Genomic DNA, 12,817 nt, shown 5'->3' on the forward strand with positions numbered 1-12,817 from the left:
GGCTGGGTAGAGAGCTGGGGATGGGTAGAGAGCTGGGGATGGGTAGAGAGCTGGGGCTGGGTAGAGAGCTGGGGATGGGTAGAGAGCTGGGGATGGGTAGAGAGCTGGGGCTGGGTAGAGAGCTGGGGATGGGTAGAGAGCTGGGGCTGGGTAGAGAGCTGGGGCTGGGTAGAGAGCTGGGGCTGGGGCTGGGTAGAGAGCTGGGGCTGGGTATACAGCTGGGGATGGGTAGAGAGCTGGGGCTGGGAATAGAGTTGGGGATGGGTAGAGAGCTGGGGCTGGGTAGAGAGCTGGGGCTGGGAATAGAGTTGGGGCTGGGTAGAGAGCTGGGGCTGGGAATAGAGTTGGGGCTGGGTAGAGAGCTGGGGCTGGGTAGAGAGCTGGGGCTGGGTAGAGAGCTGGGGCTGGGAATAGAGTTGGGGCTGGGTAGAGAGTTGGGGCTGGGAATAGAGTTGGGGCTGGGTAGAGAGCTGGGGCTGGGAATAGAGTTGGGGCTGGGTAGAGAGCTGGGGCTGGGTAGAGAGCTGGGGATGGGTAGAGAGCTGGGGATGGGTAGAGAGCTGGGGATGGGTAGAGAGCTGGGGATGGGTAGAGAGCTGGGGCTGGGTAGAGAGCTGGGGATGGGTAGAGAGCTGGGGCTGGGTAGAAAGCTGGGGCTGGGTATAGAGCTGGGGCTGGGTAGAGAGCTGGGGATGGGTAGAGAGCTGGGGCTGGGTAGAGAGCTGGAGATGGGTAGAGAGCTGGGGATGGGTAGAGAGCTGGGGCTGGGTAGAGAGCTGGGGATGGGTAGAGAGCTGGGGCTGGGTAGAGAGCTGGGGATGGGTAGAGAGCTGGGGATGGGTAGAGAGCTGGGGATGGGTAGAGAGCTGGGGCTGGGTAGAGAGCTGGGGATGGGTAGAGAGCTGGGGATGGGTAGAGAGCTGGGGCTGGGTAGAGAGCTGGGGATGGGTAGAGAGCTGGGGATGGGTAGAGAGCTGGGGATGGGTAGAGAGCTGGGGATGGGTATAGAGCTGGGGCTGGGTAGAGAGCTGGGGCTGGGTAGAGAGCTGGGGCTGGGGCTGGGTAGAGAGCTGGGGCTGGGTATACAGCTGGGGATGGGTAGAGAGCTGGGGCTGGGAATAGAGTTGGGGATGGGTAGAGAGCTGGGGCTGGGTAGAGAGCTGGGGCTGGGTAGAGAGCTGGGGCTGGGAATAGAGTTGGGGCTGGGTAGAGAGCTGGGGCTGGGTAGAGAGCTGGGGCTGGGTAGAGAGCTGGGGCTGGGTAGAGAGCTGGGGCTGGGTATAGAGCTGGGGCTGGTTAGAGAGCTGGGGCTGGGAATAGAGTTGGGGCTGGGTAGAGAGTTGGGGCTGGGTAGAGAGCTGGGGCTGGGTAGAGAGCTGGGGCTGGGTAGAGAGCTGGGGCTGGGTAGAGAGCTGGGGCTGGGTATAGAGCTGGGGCTGGGTAGAGAGCTGGGGATGGGTAGAGAGCTGGGGATGGGTATAGAGCTGGGGATGGGTAGAGAGCTGGGGCTGGGTAGAGAGCTGGGGATGGGTATAGAGCTGGGGCTGGGTAGAGAGCTGGGGCTGGGTAGAGAGCTGGGGATGGGTAGAGAGCTGGGGCTGGGTAGAGAGCTGGGGCTGGGTAGAGAGCTGGGGCTGGGTAGAGAGCTGGGGCTGGGTATACAGCTGGGGCTGGGTAGAGAGCTGGGGCTGGGTATACAGCTGGGGCTGGGTAGAGAGCTGGGGCTGGGTAGAGAGCTGGGGCTGGGTATAGAGCTGGGGCTGGGTAGAGAGCTGGGGCTGGGTATAGAGCTGGGGCTGGGTAGAGAGCTGGGGCTGGGTAGAGAGCTGGGGCTGGGAATAGAGTTGGGGCTGGGTAGAGAGCTGGGGCTGGGGTATACAGCTGGGGCTGGGTAGAGAGCTGGGGCTGGGTATAGAGCTGAGGATGGGTATAGAGCTGGGGCTGGGTAGAGAGCTGGGGATGGGTAGAGAGCTGGGGCTGGGTAGAGAGCTGGGGATGGGTAGAGAGCTGGGGCTGGGTAGAGAGCTGGGGCTGGGTATAGAGCTGGGGCTGGGTAGAGAGCTGGGGATGGGTAGAGAGCTGGGGATGGGTAGAGAGCTGGGGATGGGTAGAGAGCTGGGGCTGGGTAGAGAGCTGGGGATGGGTAGAGAGCTGGGGATGGGTAGAGAGCTGGGGCTGGGTAGAGAGCTGGGGATGGGTAGAGAGCTGGGGATGGGTAGAGAGCTGGGGCTGGGTAGAGAGCTGGGGATGGGTAGAGAGCTGGGGCTGGGTAGAGAGCTGGGGCTGGGTAGAGAGCTGGGGCTGGGGCTGGGTAGAGAGCTGGGGCTGGGTATACAGCTGGGGATGGGTAGAGAGCTGGGGCTGGGAATAGAGTTGGGGATGGGTAGAGAGCTGGGGCTGGGTAGAGAGCTGGGGCTGGGAATAGAGTTGGGGCTGGGTAGAGAGCTGGGGCTGGGAATAGAGTTGGGGCTGGGTAGAGAGCTGGGGCTGGGTAGAGAGCTGGGGCTGGGTAGAGAGCTGGGGCTGGGAATAGAGTTGGGGCTGGGTAGAGAGTTGGGGCTGGGAATAGAGTTGGGGCTGGGTAGAGAGCTGGGGCTGGGAATAGAGTTGGGGCTGGGTAGAGAGCTGGGGCTGGGTAGAGAGCTGGGGATGGGTAGAGAGCTGGGGATGGGTAGAGAGCTGGGGATGGGTAGAGAGCTGGGGATGGGTAGAGAGCTGGGGCTGGGTAGAGAGCTGGGGATGGGTAGAGAGCTGGGGCTGGGTAGAAAGCTGGGGCTGGGTATAGAGCTGGGGCTGGGTAGAGAGCTGGGGATGGGTAGAGAGCTGGGGCTGGGTAGAGAGCTGGAGATGGGTAGAGAGCTGGGGATGGGTAGAGAGCTGGGGCTGGGTAGAGAGCTGGGGATGGGTAGAGAGCTGGGGCTGGGTAGAGAGCTGGGGATGGGTAGAGAGCTGGGGATGGGTAGAGAGCTGGGGATGGGTAGAGAGCTGGGGCTGGGTAGAGAGCTGGGGATGGGTAGAGAGCTGGGGATGGGTAGAGAGCTGGGGCTGGGTAGAGAGCTGGGGATGGGTAGAGAGCTGGGGATGGGTAGAGAGCTGGGGATGGGTAGAGAGCTGGGGATGGGTATAGAGCTGGGGCTGGGTAGAGAGCTGGCGCTGGGTAGAGAGCTGGGGCTGGGGCTGGGTAGAGAGCTGGGGCTGGGTATACAGCTGGGGATGGGTAGAGAGCTGGGGCTGGGAATAGAGTTGGGGATGGGTAGAGAGCTGGGGCTGGGTAGAGAGCTGGGGCTGGGTAGAGAGCTGGGGCTGGGAATAGAGTTGGGGCTGGGTAGAGAGCTGGGGCTGGGTAGAGAGCTGGGGCTGGGTAGAGAGCTGGGGCTGGGTAGAGAGCTGGGGCTGGGTATAGAGCTGGGGCTGGTTAGAGAGCTGGGGCTGGGAATAGAGTTGGGGCTGGGTAGAGAGTTGGGGCTGGGTAGAGAGCTGGGGCTGGGTAGAGAGCTGGGGCTGGGTAGAGAGCTGGGGCTGGGTAGAGAGCTGGGGCTGGGTATAGAGCTGGGGCTGGGTAGAGAGCTGGGGATGGGTAGAGAGCTGGGGATGGGTATAGAGCTGGGGATGGGTAGAGAGCTGGGGCTGGGTAGAGAGCTGGGGATGGGTATAGAGCTGGGGCTGGGTAGAGAGCTGGGGCTGGGTAGAGAGCTGGGGATGGGTAGAGAGCTGGGGCTGGGTAGAGAGCTGGGGCTGGGTAGAGAGCTGGGGCTGGGTAGAGAGCTGGGGCTGGGTATACAGCTGGGGCTGGGTAGAGAGCTGGGGCTGGGTATACAGCTGGGGCTGGGTAGAGAGCTGGGGCTGGGTAGAGAGCTGGGGCTGGGTATAGAGCTGGGGCTGGGTAGAGAGCTGGGGCTGGGTATAGAGCTGGGGCTGGGTAGAGAGCTGGGGCTGGGTAGAGAGCTGGGGCTGGGAATAGAGTTGGGGCTGGGTAGAGAGCTGGGGCTGGGGTATACAGCTGGGGCTGGGTAGAGAGCTGGGGCTGGGTATAGAGCTGAGGATGGGTATAGAGCTGGGGCTGGGTAGAGAGCTGGGGCTGGGTAGAGAGCTGGGGCTGGGAATAGAGTTGGGGCTGGGGTATAGACTTGGGGTTGGGGTATAGAGTTGGTGCTGAGGTATAGAGTTGGGGCTGAGGTATAGAGCTGGGGCTGGGGTATAGAGTTGGGGCTGGGGTATAGAGTTGGGGCTGGGGTATAGAGTTGGGGCTGGGGTATAGAGCTGGGGCTGGGTAGAGAGATGGGGCTGGGTATAGAGTTGAGGCTGGGGTATAGAGTTGGGGCTGGGGTATAGAGTTGGGGCTGGGGTAATGGGCTGGGGCTGGGTAGAGAGTTGAGGCTGGGGTATAGAGTTGGGGCTGGGGTATAAAGTTGGGGCTGGGGTATAGAGTTGGGGCTGGGGTATAGAGCTGGGGCTGGGCAGAGAGATGGGGCTGGGTATAGAGTTGAGGCTGGGGTATAGAGTTGGGGCTGGGGTATAGAGTTGGGGCTGGGGTATAGAGCTGGGGCTGGGGTATAGAGCTGGGGCTGGGTAGAGAGATGGAGCTGGGGAATAGAGTTGGGGCAGGGGTATAGAGTTGGGGCTGGGGTATAGAGCTGGGGCTGGGGTATAGAGCTGGGGCTGGGTAGAGAGATGGAGCTGGGGAATAGAGTTGGGGCAGGGGTATAGAGTTGGAGCTGGGGTATAGAGCTGGGGCTGGGTATAGAGCTGGGGCTGGTCTATGCACTGATATGTGCTGATGGATACAGTAACAGTGTAACAGTGAGCGTGCTGATAGGGTCGAGCTGCATGGGGCAGAGTGCTGTCTCAGTCTGGACCAGCGGCACACCATTTGAGAGACAGGCGTCAGCATGCCCAGCTGCTTTAGTCAGCGCTTTGAGAGTACACTCAGACGGTACAGAGAGAAACACACACATTCTCACTCCCACACATGCACCATTCACTCTCTGTCTCTGTCTCTCTCTCTGTCTCTCTCTCTCTCTCTCTCTCTCTCTCTCTCTCTCTCTCTCTCTCTCTCTCTCTCTCTCTCTCTCTCTCTCTCTCTCTCTCTCTCTCTCTCTCTCTCTCTCTCTCTCTCTCTCTCTCTCTCTCTCTGTCTCTGTCTCTGTCTCTGTCTCTGTCTCTCTCTCTGTGTCTCTCTCTCTCTCTGTCTCTCTCTCTCTCTCTCTCTCTCTCTCTCTCTCTCTCTCTCTCTCTCTCTCTCTCTCTCTCTCTCTCTCTCTCTCTCTGTCTCTCTCTCTCTCTCTCTCTCTCTCTCTCTCTCTCTCTCTCTCTCTCTCTCTCTCTCTCTCTCTCTCTCTGTCTCTGTCTCTGTCTCTGTCTCTGTCTCTCTCTCTGTGTCTCTCTCTCTCTCTCTCTCTCTCTCTCTCTCTCTCTCTCTCTCTCTCTCTCTCTCTCTCTCTCTCTCTCTCTCTCTCTCTCTCTCTCTCTCTCTCTCTCTCTGTCTCTGTCTCTGTCTCTGTCTCTGTCTCTCTCTCTGTGTCTCTCTCTCTCTCTGTGTCTCTCTCTCTCTCTGTGTCTCTCTCTCTCTCTCTCTCTCTCTGTCTCTCTCTCTCTCTCTCTCTCTCTCTCTCTCTCTCTCTCTCTCTCTCTCTCTCTCTCTCTCTCTCTCTCTCTCTCTCTCTCTCTCTCTCTCTCTCTCTCTCTCTCTCTCTCTCTCTCTCTCTCTCTCTCTCTCTGTGTCTCTCTCTCTCTCTGTCTCTCTCTCTCTCTCTCTGTCTCTCTCTCTCTCTCTCTCTCTCTCTCTCTCTCTCTCTCTCTCTCTCTCTCTGTGTCTCTCTCTCTCTCTCTCTCTCTCTCTCTCTCTCTCTCTCTCTCTCTCTCTGTGTCTCTCTCTCTCTCTGTCTCTCTCTCTCTCTCCCCTGGGCATCTCTTGTAACCCGAGGACAAATGAAATAAATGCAGTCCGTGTCTATTTTGACTTTTAGAACACAACTATTGATTGTTTTTCACCTTCACCAAATTGTAATATGGGAGATGGTGAGTTTGACTCACAGCCAACAGTAGGTGGCAGCATTAAGTTACGCATGGCAAACATGAGCTGGTCAATGGGCAGAGCAAATCCATCTCACTGTACTGTAGACCTAGTCAATTGTAACATAATTGATCCGTTTGATTCATTAAAATAGAGGAACCTGTTCATTGCGATTGCAATTCTGTATACAATGTACATACAGTGCCTTCAGAAAGTATTCATACCCCTTGACTTGTTTCACATTTTGTTGTGATACAGCCTGAATACAAAATGGATTCAATCCATTTTTTCTCACCCATCTACAGTACACACAATACCCCATAATGACAAAGTGAAAACATGTTGTTTTTATCAACCCCTGAGTCAATACTTTGTAGAAGCACCTTTGGCAGCGATTACAACTGCAAGTCTTTCTGGGTAAGTCTCTAAGAGCTTTCCACAATCGGATTTTAGTTTTCTTGCACCATATTTGTGGAACAGTCTTCAAAATGTTGTTAAATGTGATGTGTCCGAAAGCTGATTGAGGACCTTATTACTGATGAATGGTTTTGTTCTTTATGATGCTGTTTTTCTTTCTGCATTTTGTATTTATATTTTGGTGTGTGTATTTACGTAGTTTATGTAATTCAGGGCTTGTCTGTAAAAGAGACTGTGGTCTCAGTATGACTCACTGATCAAATAAAGATTCAATAAAAAGGATACATATTTTAGCGTATGTGTTAATATTTACTGGTATAGCGTGGCCATCTCAATCTCTTTAGGGACTTTTGTGATGAATCCAAAGACCACATTTGGAGTGAATCTGACTTTTAGTTCACGAGAAGAAGATTTTTCATGATTATTTTAAGCATTAGCATCTCATGGTTCATGAGAAAAAGGTTTTCAAAGGTTTTCCAAAATGTCCAAGATGGTGGAAAATCTATCCTGACGGACCTTATGGGTCCTTGAGGCAAATTTGTTCAGCATGAGGAAAGACACCTACATACAAAGTTTCAAGTCTCTCGGTCAAACGGGGCAACGGATATGAGGGTTTAAGTGAGACTGCTTATAACAGCGCCACCTATAGGCCAATCGGTGCCATTCTTTTTGAACAAGGTAGTCATGGCCTTTAGTTTCTGTGTGCCAAATTAGAAAAAAACGTTACCAATCTATGCTTGAGTTATTTGACCCCTAATCAAATAAAGACATCGGACAAAATCTGAATGAAGTTCACGATGAATCAATCACTGGTTGGTTATGAGTATGAATGAAACAAACGTAATCAACTTTTTTAAGATATATTGTGCATTAGCACATAAGCCTCTCCTGCATCCTTTGTTTGGAATCCATTTCCACTGTTTGCAGTCTAAGGGAACAGTCTTTTCTAAATGTAAAGGTAATTTCCGATTGAGCCGACATATGCAGCGTTTACCAAGAATGCAGTCTCCGCTAACGCAGCGTAATTTAAATTTAAATCACGCTGTAACTCTGAACTTCCGTAATACGGATTGAATAGAGCCTTAAATGTCACCTCTCGCTCACCGTAGGAAGAGCTACAGTTTGTAATACACAGGTGACCATGACAACACTAACTGCATTAGGACGGATGAAGCTTTGCAGAACAGCCACACAGCAGTGAGCCAGGGATTGCATTCTATCTGCAGGTCACAGATCCACTACATTCTGCAGTCATCCATGTGTTTGCAGCATTACTGACCCTCTACATGCGGCTCTCTGTAGCTCCACTGGTAGAGCAAGGCACTTGCAACACCAGGGTAATGGGTTTGATCCTCAGGACCGAATGTATGTGTGACTGTAAGTTGCTTTGGTTAAAAGTGTCCGCTAAATGGCATATATTTCTAAGGGATGTGAGAAGATACATATGGAAGTTTATTTAAATAAAGCGTGGCATATTATGCAGGTCTCAGGCTCCCTCTAACCATACTGAGGCACTGCCTAGGCTGCATTTCCTTTTGTGAAGAGAACGTGAGAGAAAGACACACAGAAAGAGACAAACTAGGAGAGAATGAGAGAATTGAAACAAGACAGACAAACAGAGAGAAGAGAGAAAGAGAAGAACGAAGCAGGAGAGAAAGAGGGAGGAGAGATGAAGAATGAAGGCATTCAGAGTTAGGGTCATATAAGGACAAGAGGAAAATAAATCCATTTTGGAATCGCTCACTCTGGCCGGCCAGTGGAAAAGTGTGGAATGCCGTGCTGACGTTACGCTACGAACAGAGATAGTATGTGTGTGTAAGCCTAGTTACCTCTGTGTGCGTGCGTGCGTGCGTGCGTGCGTGCGTGCGTGCGTGCGTGAGAGTGGAAAAGTGTGGAATGCCGTGCTGACGTAACGCTCCTAACAGTTTCCATATATAAGGCTTGGGATCAGGCGCCAGGCCGGCACTCAGCATGGCCGCGTCTGGTACCCATCAACCACTGGGAGGAGGAGGACACACACATGCACACATTCAAACAGATTTTTCTGTATACTCAATTAAACTGTCTTCTGTTCTTATATTCTGTTTTTTTTCATCCATCGACAGTAGCTCATCAACAATAGTGTTCAAAAATATCAGATGGGTCTGACAGTGTGATGTGTCCAAGTATGTTAAGAACGTTCTCATATTGTCTCATAATGCAGACCTCAGCCGAACGCGAGGTGATGTGACCTGTTTAAGGTGTATTAGCGAGCAGATCTTAATACTCACCAAGGGCACCCTGAGAAAGAGATAGACGCATAGACATACTGTAGGCAGTACGATCCGCTGATCCAATACACGCATGGAAAAGACTCACTGACATTTAGCTGATAGAGTACTGTACAGTGCAGTGTAAACCTTTGTCTTATGTGCACATGTGTAGCAGCTAGCAAAACATACAAGTTGAATACCCACAATCTGGCAATCAGACAGTTAGGATAGGCCTTAGACAGCTGATATTTCTGAGGTAGCCTACAAAGCGTTGTCAGATTAATATAGTCGAATAACATAGTCTTTCCTGGGGAAATCCCTGAAAATCCATAATACAGGCTTTTCTGCTCAGAACACACGCTATAGTTACATTGCATACTTTATGTTGATGGTGTAATAGAAGGTGTTCTGAGATTCATGACATCATGAAACCAAAAGGGCTGTTGTTGTCTCATTCAACCATTCAATTCATACAGAGATGCTGGTGATGAATTGGTGCCATTGATCTGCTGACGGCAAAATACCTTCCTCTTTTTCTCTCTCTAACACACACATTGAAATATACCTTCTCACATTCTCTCTCGCTTCTCTCATCCCCTGAAGGTAATCACTATTCAAACACATCACATCATTGGGCAAACACTTCACCCATCCAACGGTCCAACCCTCCTCCCATCACTGTGCACATCGCTGGAAGATAACGAGAGGCAACAGGGAAACAACGGAGTGAATTTCTGTCACATTTGGCCAGAGGCATGTGTGTAGATGTATCGTGTGTGTGTGTGTGTGTGTGTAGATGTATCGTGTGTGTGTGTGTGTGTGTGTGTAGATGTATCGTGTGTGTGTGTGTGTGTGTGTGTGTGTAGATGTATCGTGTGTGTGTGTGTGCGTGCGTTCGTGCGTGCGTGCGTGTGTGCGTGCGAGAGAGAGAGCGAAATAACACAGACAATGAACCGATCAAAGGAGAGAACTACAGAGACAATCCACAGTGACATGGTCTCTCTACCGCCCTTTCTGTCTCTCTCTCTCTGCATATCTCTCTCTCTCTCTCTCTCTCTCTCTCTCTCTCTCTCTCTCTCTCTCTCTCTCTCTCTCTCAATTCAATTCAATTGACTTTATTGACATGGCAAGTTCATTATTACTTACATTGTCAAAGTATACATATCGAAAAATTAAAATCAAATATATATGTAAATATATACAAAATATATATATATTTATATATAAATAAATGGTGGGACCAACAGCAATAATAATAGTAGTAGTGGACATGGGATTACCATTAACAACAACTACAACAACAATATTAATCAGAACAACAATACATTAAAGCAACAGTAGTAGACCAGTGTCAACATGACTGAGAAGACACATGACCTGGTACGAAAGACAAAACAAAACAAGATGGGAAATATTATCAACATTACTTTGCACTTTTCACTGGCTGTCCCTCAGGTTGTGGCAGGAGGACACATATTTGGCTGCCAAAACTGCACATTTTGGCTTTTCACCCAATAAATATTAGATTTTTTCTTCATCTTTTATAGTTTCAAATTCTTTGTATTGAATTATAATTTTGTAAAAGAAATATTCTCTTAGGTCTGAGTATTTGTCACAGTGTAATAGGAAATGCAGCTCTGTCTCTACCTCTCCCCTGGAGCAGAGTGAGCACAGCCTGTCCTCTCTGGGCAGCCAGGTTTGTCTGTGACGACTGGTCTCTATAGCCAGACTGTGCTCACTGAGTCTGTACCTAGTCAATGTTTTCCTCAGTTTTCTATCAGTCACGGTGGTCAGATAGTCTGCCACCATGTACTGTCTGTTTAGAGCCAAATAGCATTGAAGTTTACTTAGATTTTTTGTGGTGTCTTTCCAATAGGTGATATATTTTTATTTTTGTTTTGTGATGATTTGGTTGGGCCAGATTTTCTGAGGGCTGTCATGAGGCTCTATGGGGTTGGTTTGGGTTGGTGAACTGAGCCTCAGAACCAGCTGGCTGAGGGGACTCTTCTCTGGTTTCATCTCTTGACATTGTAGAGCTGTGTGATGGAATGTTTTGGGGTCACTTGTTTTTAGATGGTTGTAAAATGTGATGGCTCTTTTTTCTATTCGAATGAGGAGGGGTTATTGGCCCAATTCTGCCCTACATGCGTTATTTGGAGTTTTTCTTTGTACTTGCAATACAGTCTTGCAAAACTCTGCATGCAATATTTCAATTGGATGTTTGGCCCATTTAGTAAATTCATTATTAGAGAGTGGACCCCATACTTCACTGCCATATAGAGCAATTGGTTCTATAACTGATTGAAAAAATTTGAGCCAGATTCTAATTGGAATTTCGATTTTGATGTTCCTTTTAATGGCATAGAATGCTCTTCTTGCTTTGTCTCTCAGCTCATTCACAGCCATGTGAAAGCTACCTGTGTTGCTGATATTTAGTCCTAGATATGTGTAGTTTTTGGTGTGTTCTAATAGAACTGTGTCCAAATAGAATTTATATTTGTCATCCTTATTTCCGGACCTTTTTTGGAATATCATTATATTTGTTGTTTTTAGGTTAACGGTCAGAGCCCAGGTCTGACAGAACCTGTGAAGACGATCTAGGTGCTGCTGTAACCCCTCTTTAATGGGAGACAGCAGCACCAGGTCATTTGTGTACAGCAGACACTTGATTCCAGTGTTATGTAGGGTGATACCAGGTGTTGCCGATTCTTCTAATGTTTTTGCCAATTCATTAATGTAGATGTTAAATAATGTTGGACTTATTGGGCAGCCCTGTTTCACTCCCCGCCCCTGAGAGAAGAAGTCTGTTTGCTTGTTGCCAATTTTAACCGCACATTTGTTTTTAGTGTACATTGATTTAATAAAATCATATGTTTTCCCTCCAATACCACTTTCTATTAGTTTATAAAAAGACCTTCGTGCCAAATTGAATCAAATGCTTTCTTGAAATCTACAAAACACGAGTAGATTTTGCCTTTGTTTTGGTTAACTTGTTTATCAATTAGAGTGTGGAGGGTGTAAATGTGGTCTGTTGTACAATAATGTTTTAGAAATCCAATCTGGCTTCTGCTCAGGACGTTGTGTTCGCCAAGGAAATTATGTAGTCTGCTATTTATAATACTGCAGAGAATTTTCCCCAAGTTGCTGTTAACGCAAATTCCTCTGTAATTATTTGGGTCAAATTTGTCTCCATTTTTATAGATTGGTGTGATCAATCCCTGGTTCCAAATATCGGGGAAAATACCTGCAGTGAGGATAATGTTGAAGAGTTTGAGTATAGTTCTGGTACTCTTTAATAGTTGATTCTAAGATTTGTATTTGATCATGTATATGGATTTGCTGTTAGTTTTTTTAGAACCAAAAGAATTGAAGATGTGGTTCATCCATCTCTTTTGGATAGATAACTCTTCGTCTTGTTTGTTTTCCAATTTTCCCAGAAGTGGTTAGATTCTATGGATTCTTCAATTACATTGCTCCACACTACTTTACTTCCATCTATAGCATTTCTTAATATTACTCAGTTCCTTTGGCTTTGATGCCTCAGGATTGAGTATTGCTCTGTTCAAGTAGACTGTGATTTTGCTGTGATCTGAAAGGAGTGTCAGTGGACTGAGTATGAACACTCTAAGAGACTCTGGGTTGAGGTCAGTGATAAAGTAGTCGACAGTACTACTGCCAAGAGATGAGCTATAGGTGTACCTACCATAGCAGTCCCCTCGAAGCCTACCATTGACTATGTACATACTCAGCATCCGACAGAGCTGCAGGAGTTCTGAGCAGTTTTTGTTGGTTATAGTTGTGTCTAGGGGGAATATGGGGCAGGGAATGCTGTCACCTCCAGGTAGGTGTTTGTCCCCCTGTGAGCTGAAGGTGTCGGGTTGTTGTCCAGTTCTGGCATTTAGGTTGCCACAGAGTAGTACATGTCCCTAAGCCTGGAAATTGTTGATCTCCCCCTCTGGGATGGAGAAGCTATCATCGTTAAAATGTGGGGATTCTATCGGGGGGATATAAGTAGCACACGTGGACATTTTTCTTTGTTGAGATAATTTCCTTATTAATTTCTAGCAGATGTAAAATGTTCCTGTTTTGACTAATTTAATAGCCTGGGTTAGGTCTGCTAGGTCTCCAAATTAGC

The 12,817-nt window shown here is 49.5% G+C and overlaps 1 protein-coding gene across 1 annotated transcript in view; it reads right to left on the reverse strand.

The window, feature by feature from the left end:
• Nucleotides 1–12,580, reverse strand: part of LOC139577976 (uncharacterized) — a 14,209-nt gene extending 1,629 nt beyond the window's left edge. Inside the window, exons 1-2 of the mRNA XM_071405094.1 lie at nt 12,518–12,580; nt 3,999–4,677 (exon numbers count right to left, since the gene is read on the reverse strand). Coding sequence (XP_071261195.1) covers nt 3,999–4,677; nt 12,518–12,580 — 742 coding nt within the window. The remainder of the gene's footprint in view (nt 1–3,998; nt 4,678–12,517) is intronic.
• Between the last annotated feature and the right edge of the window lie 237 nt (nt 12,581–12,817).

The sequence above is a fragment of the Salvelinus alpinus genome, chromosome 6 (genome assembly GCF_045679555.1).
Source record: "Salvelinus alpinus chromosome 6, SLU_Salpinus.1, whole genome shotgun sequence".
NCBI classification, from domain to species: Eukaryota; Metazoa; Chordata; class Actinopteri; order Salmoniformes; family Salmonidae; genus Salvelinus; species Salvelinus alpinus.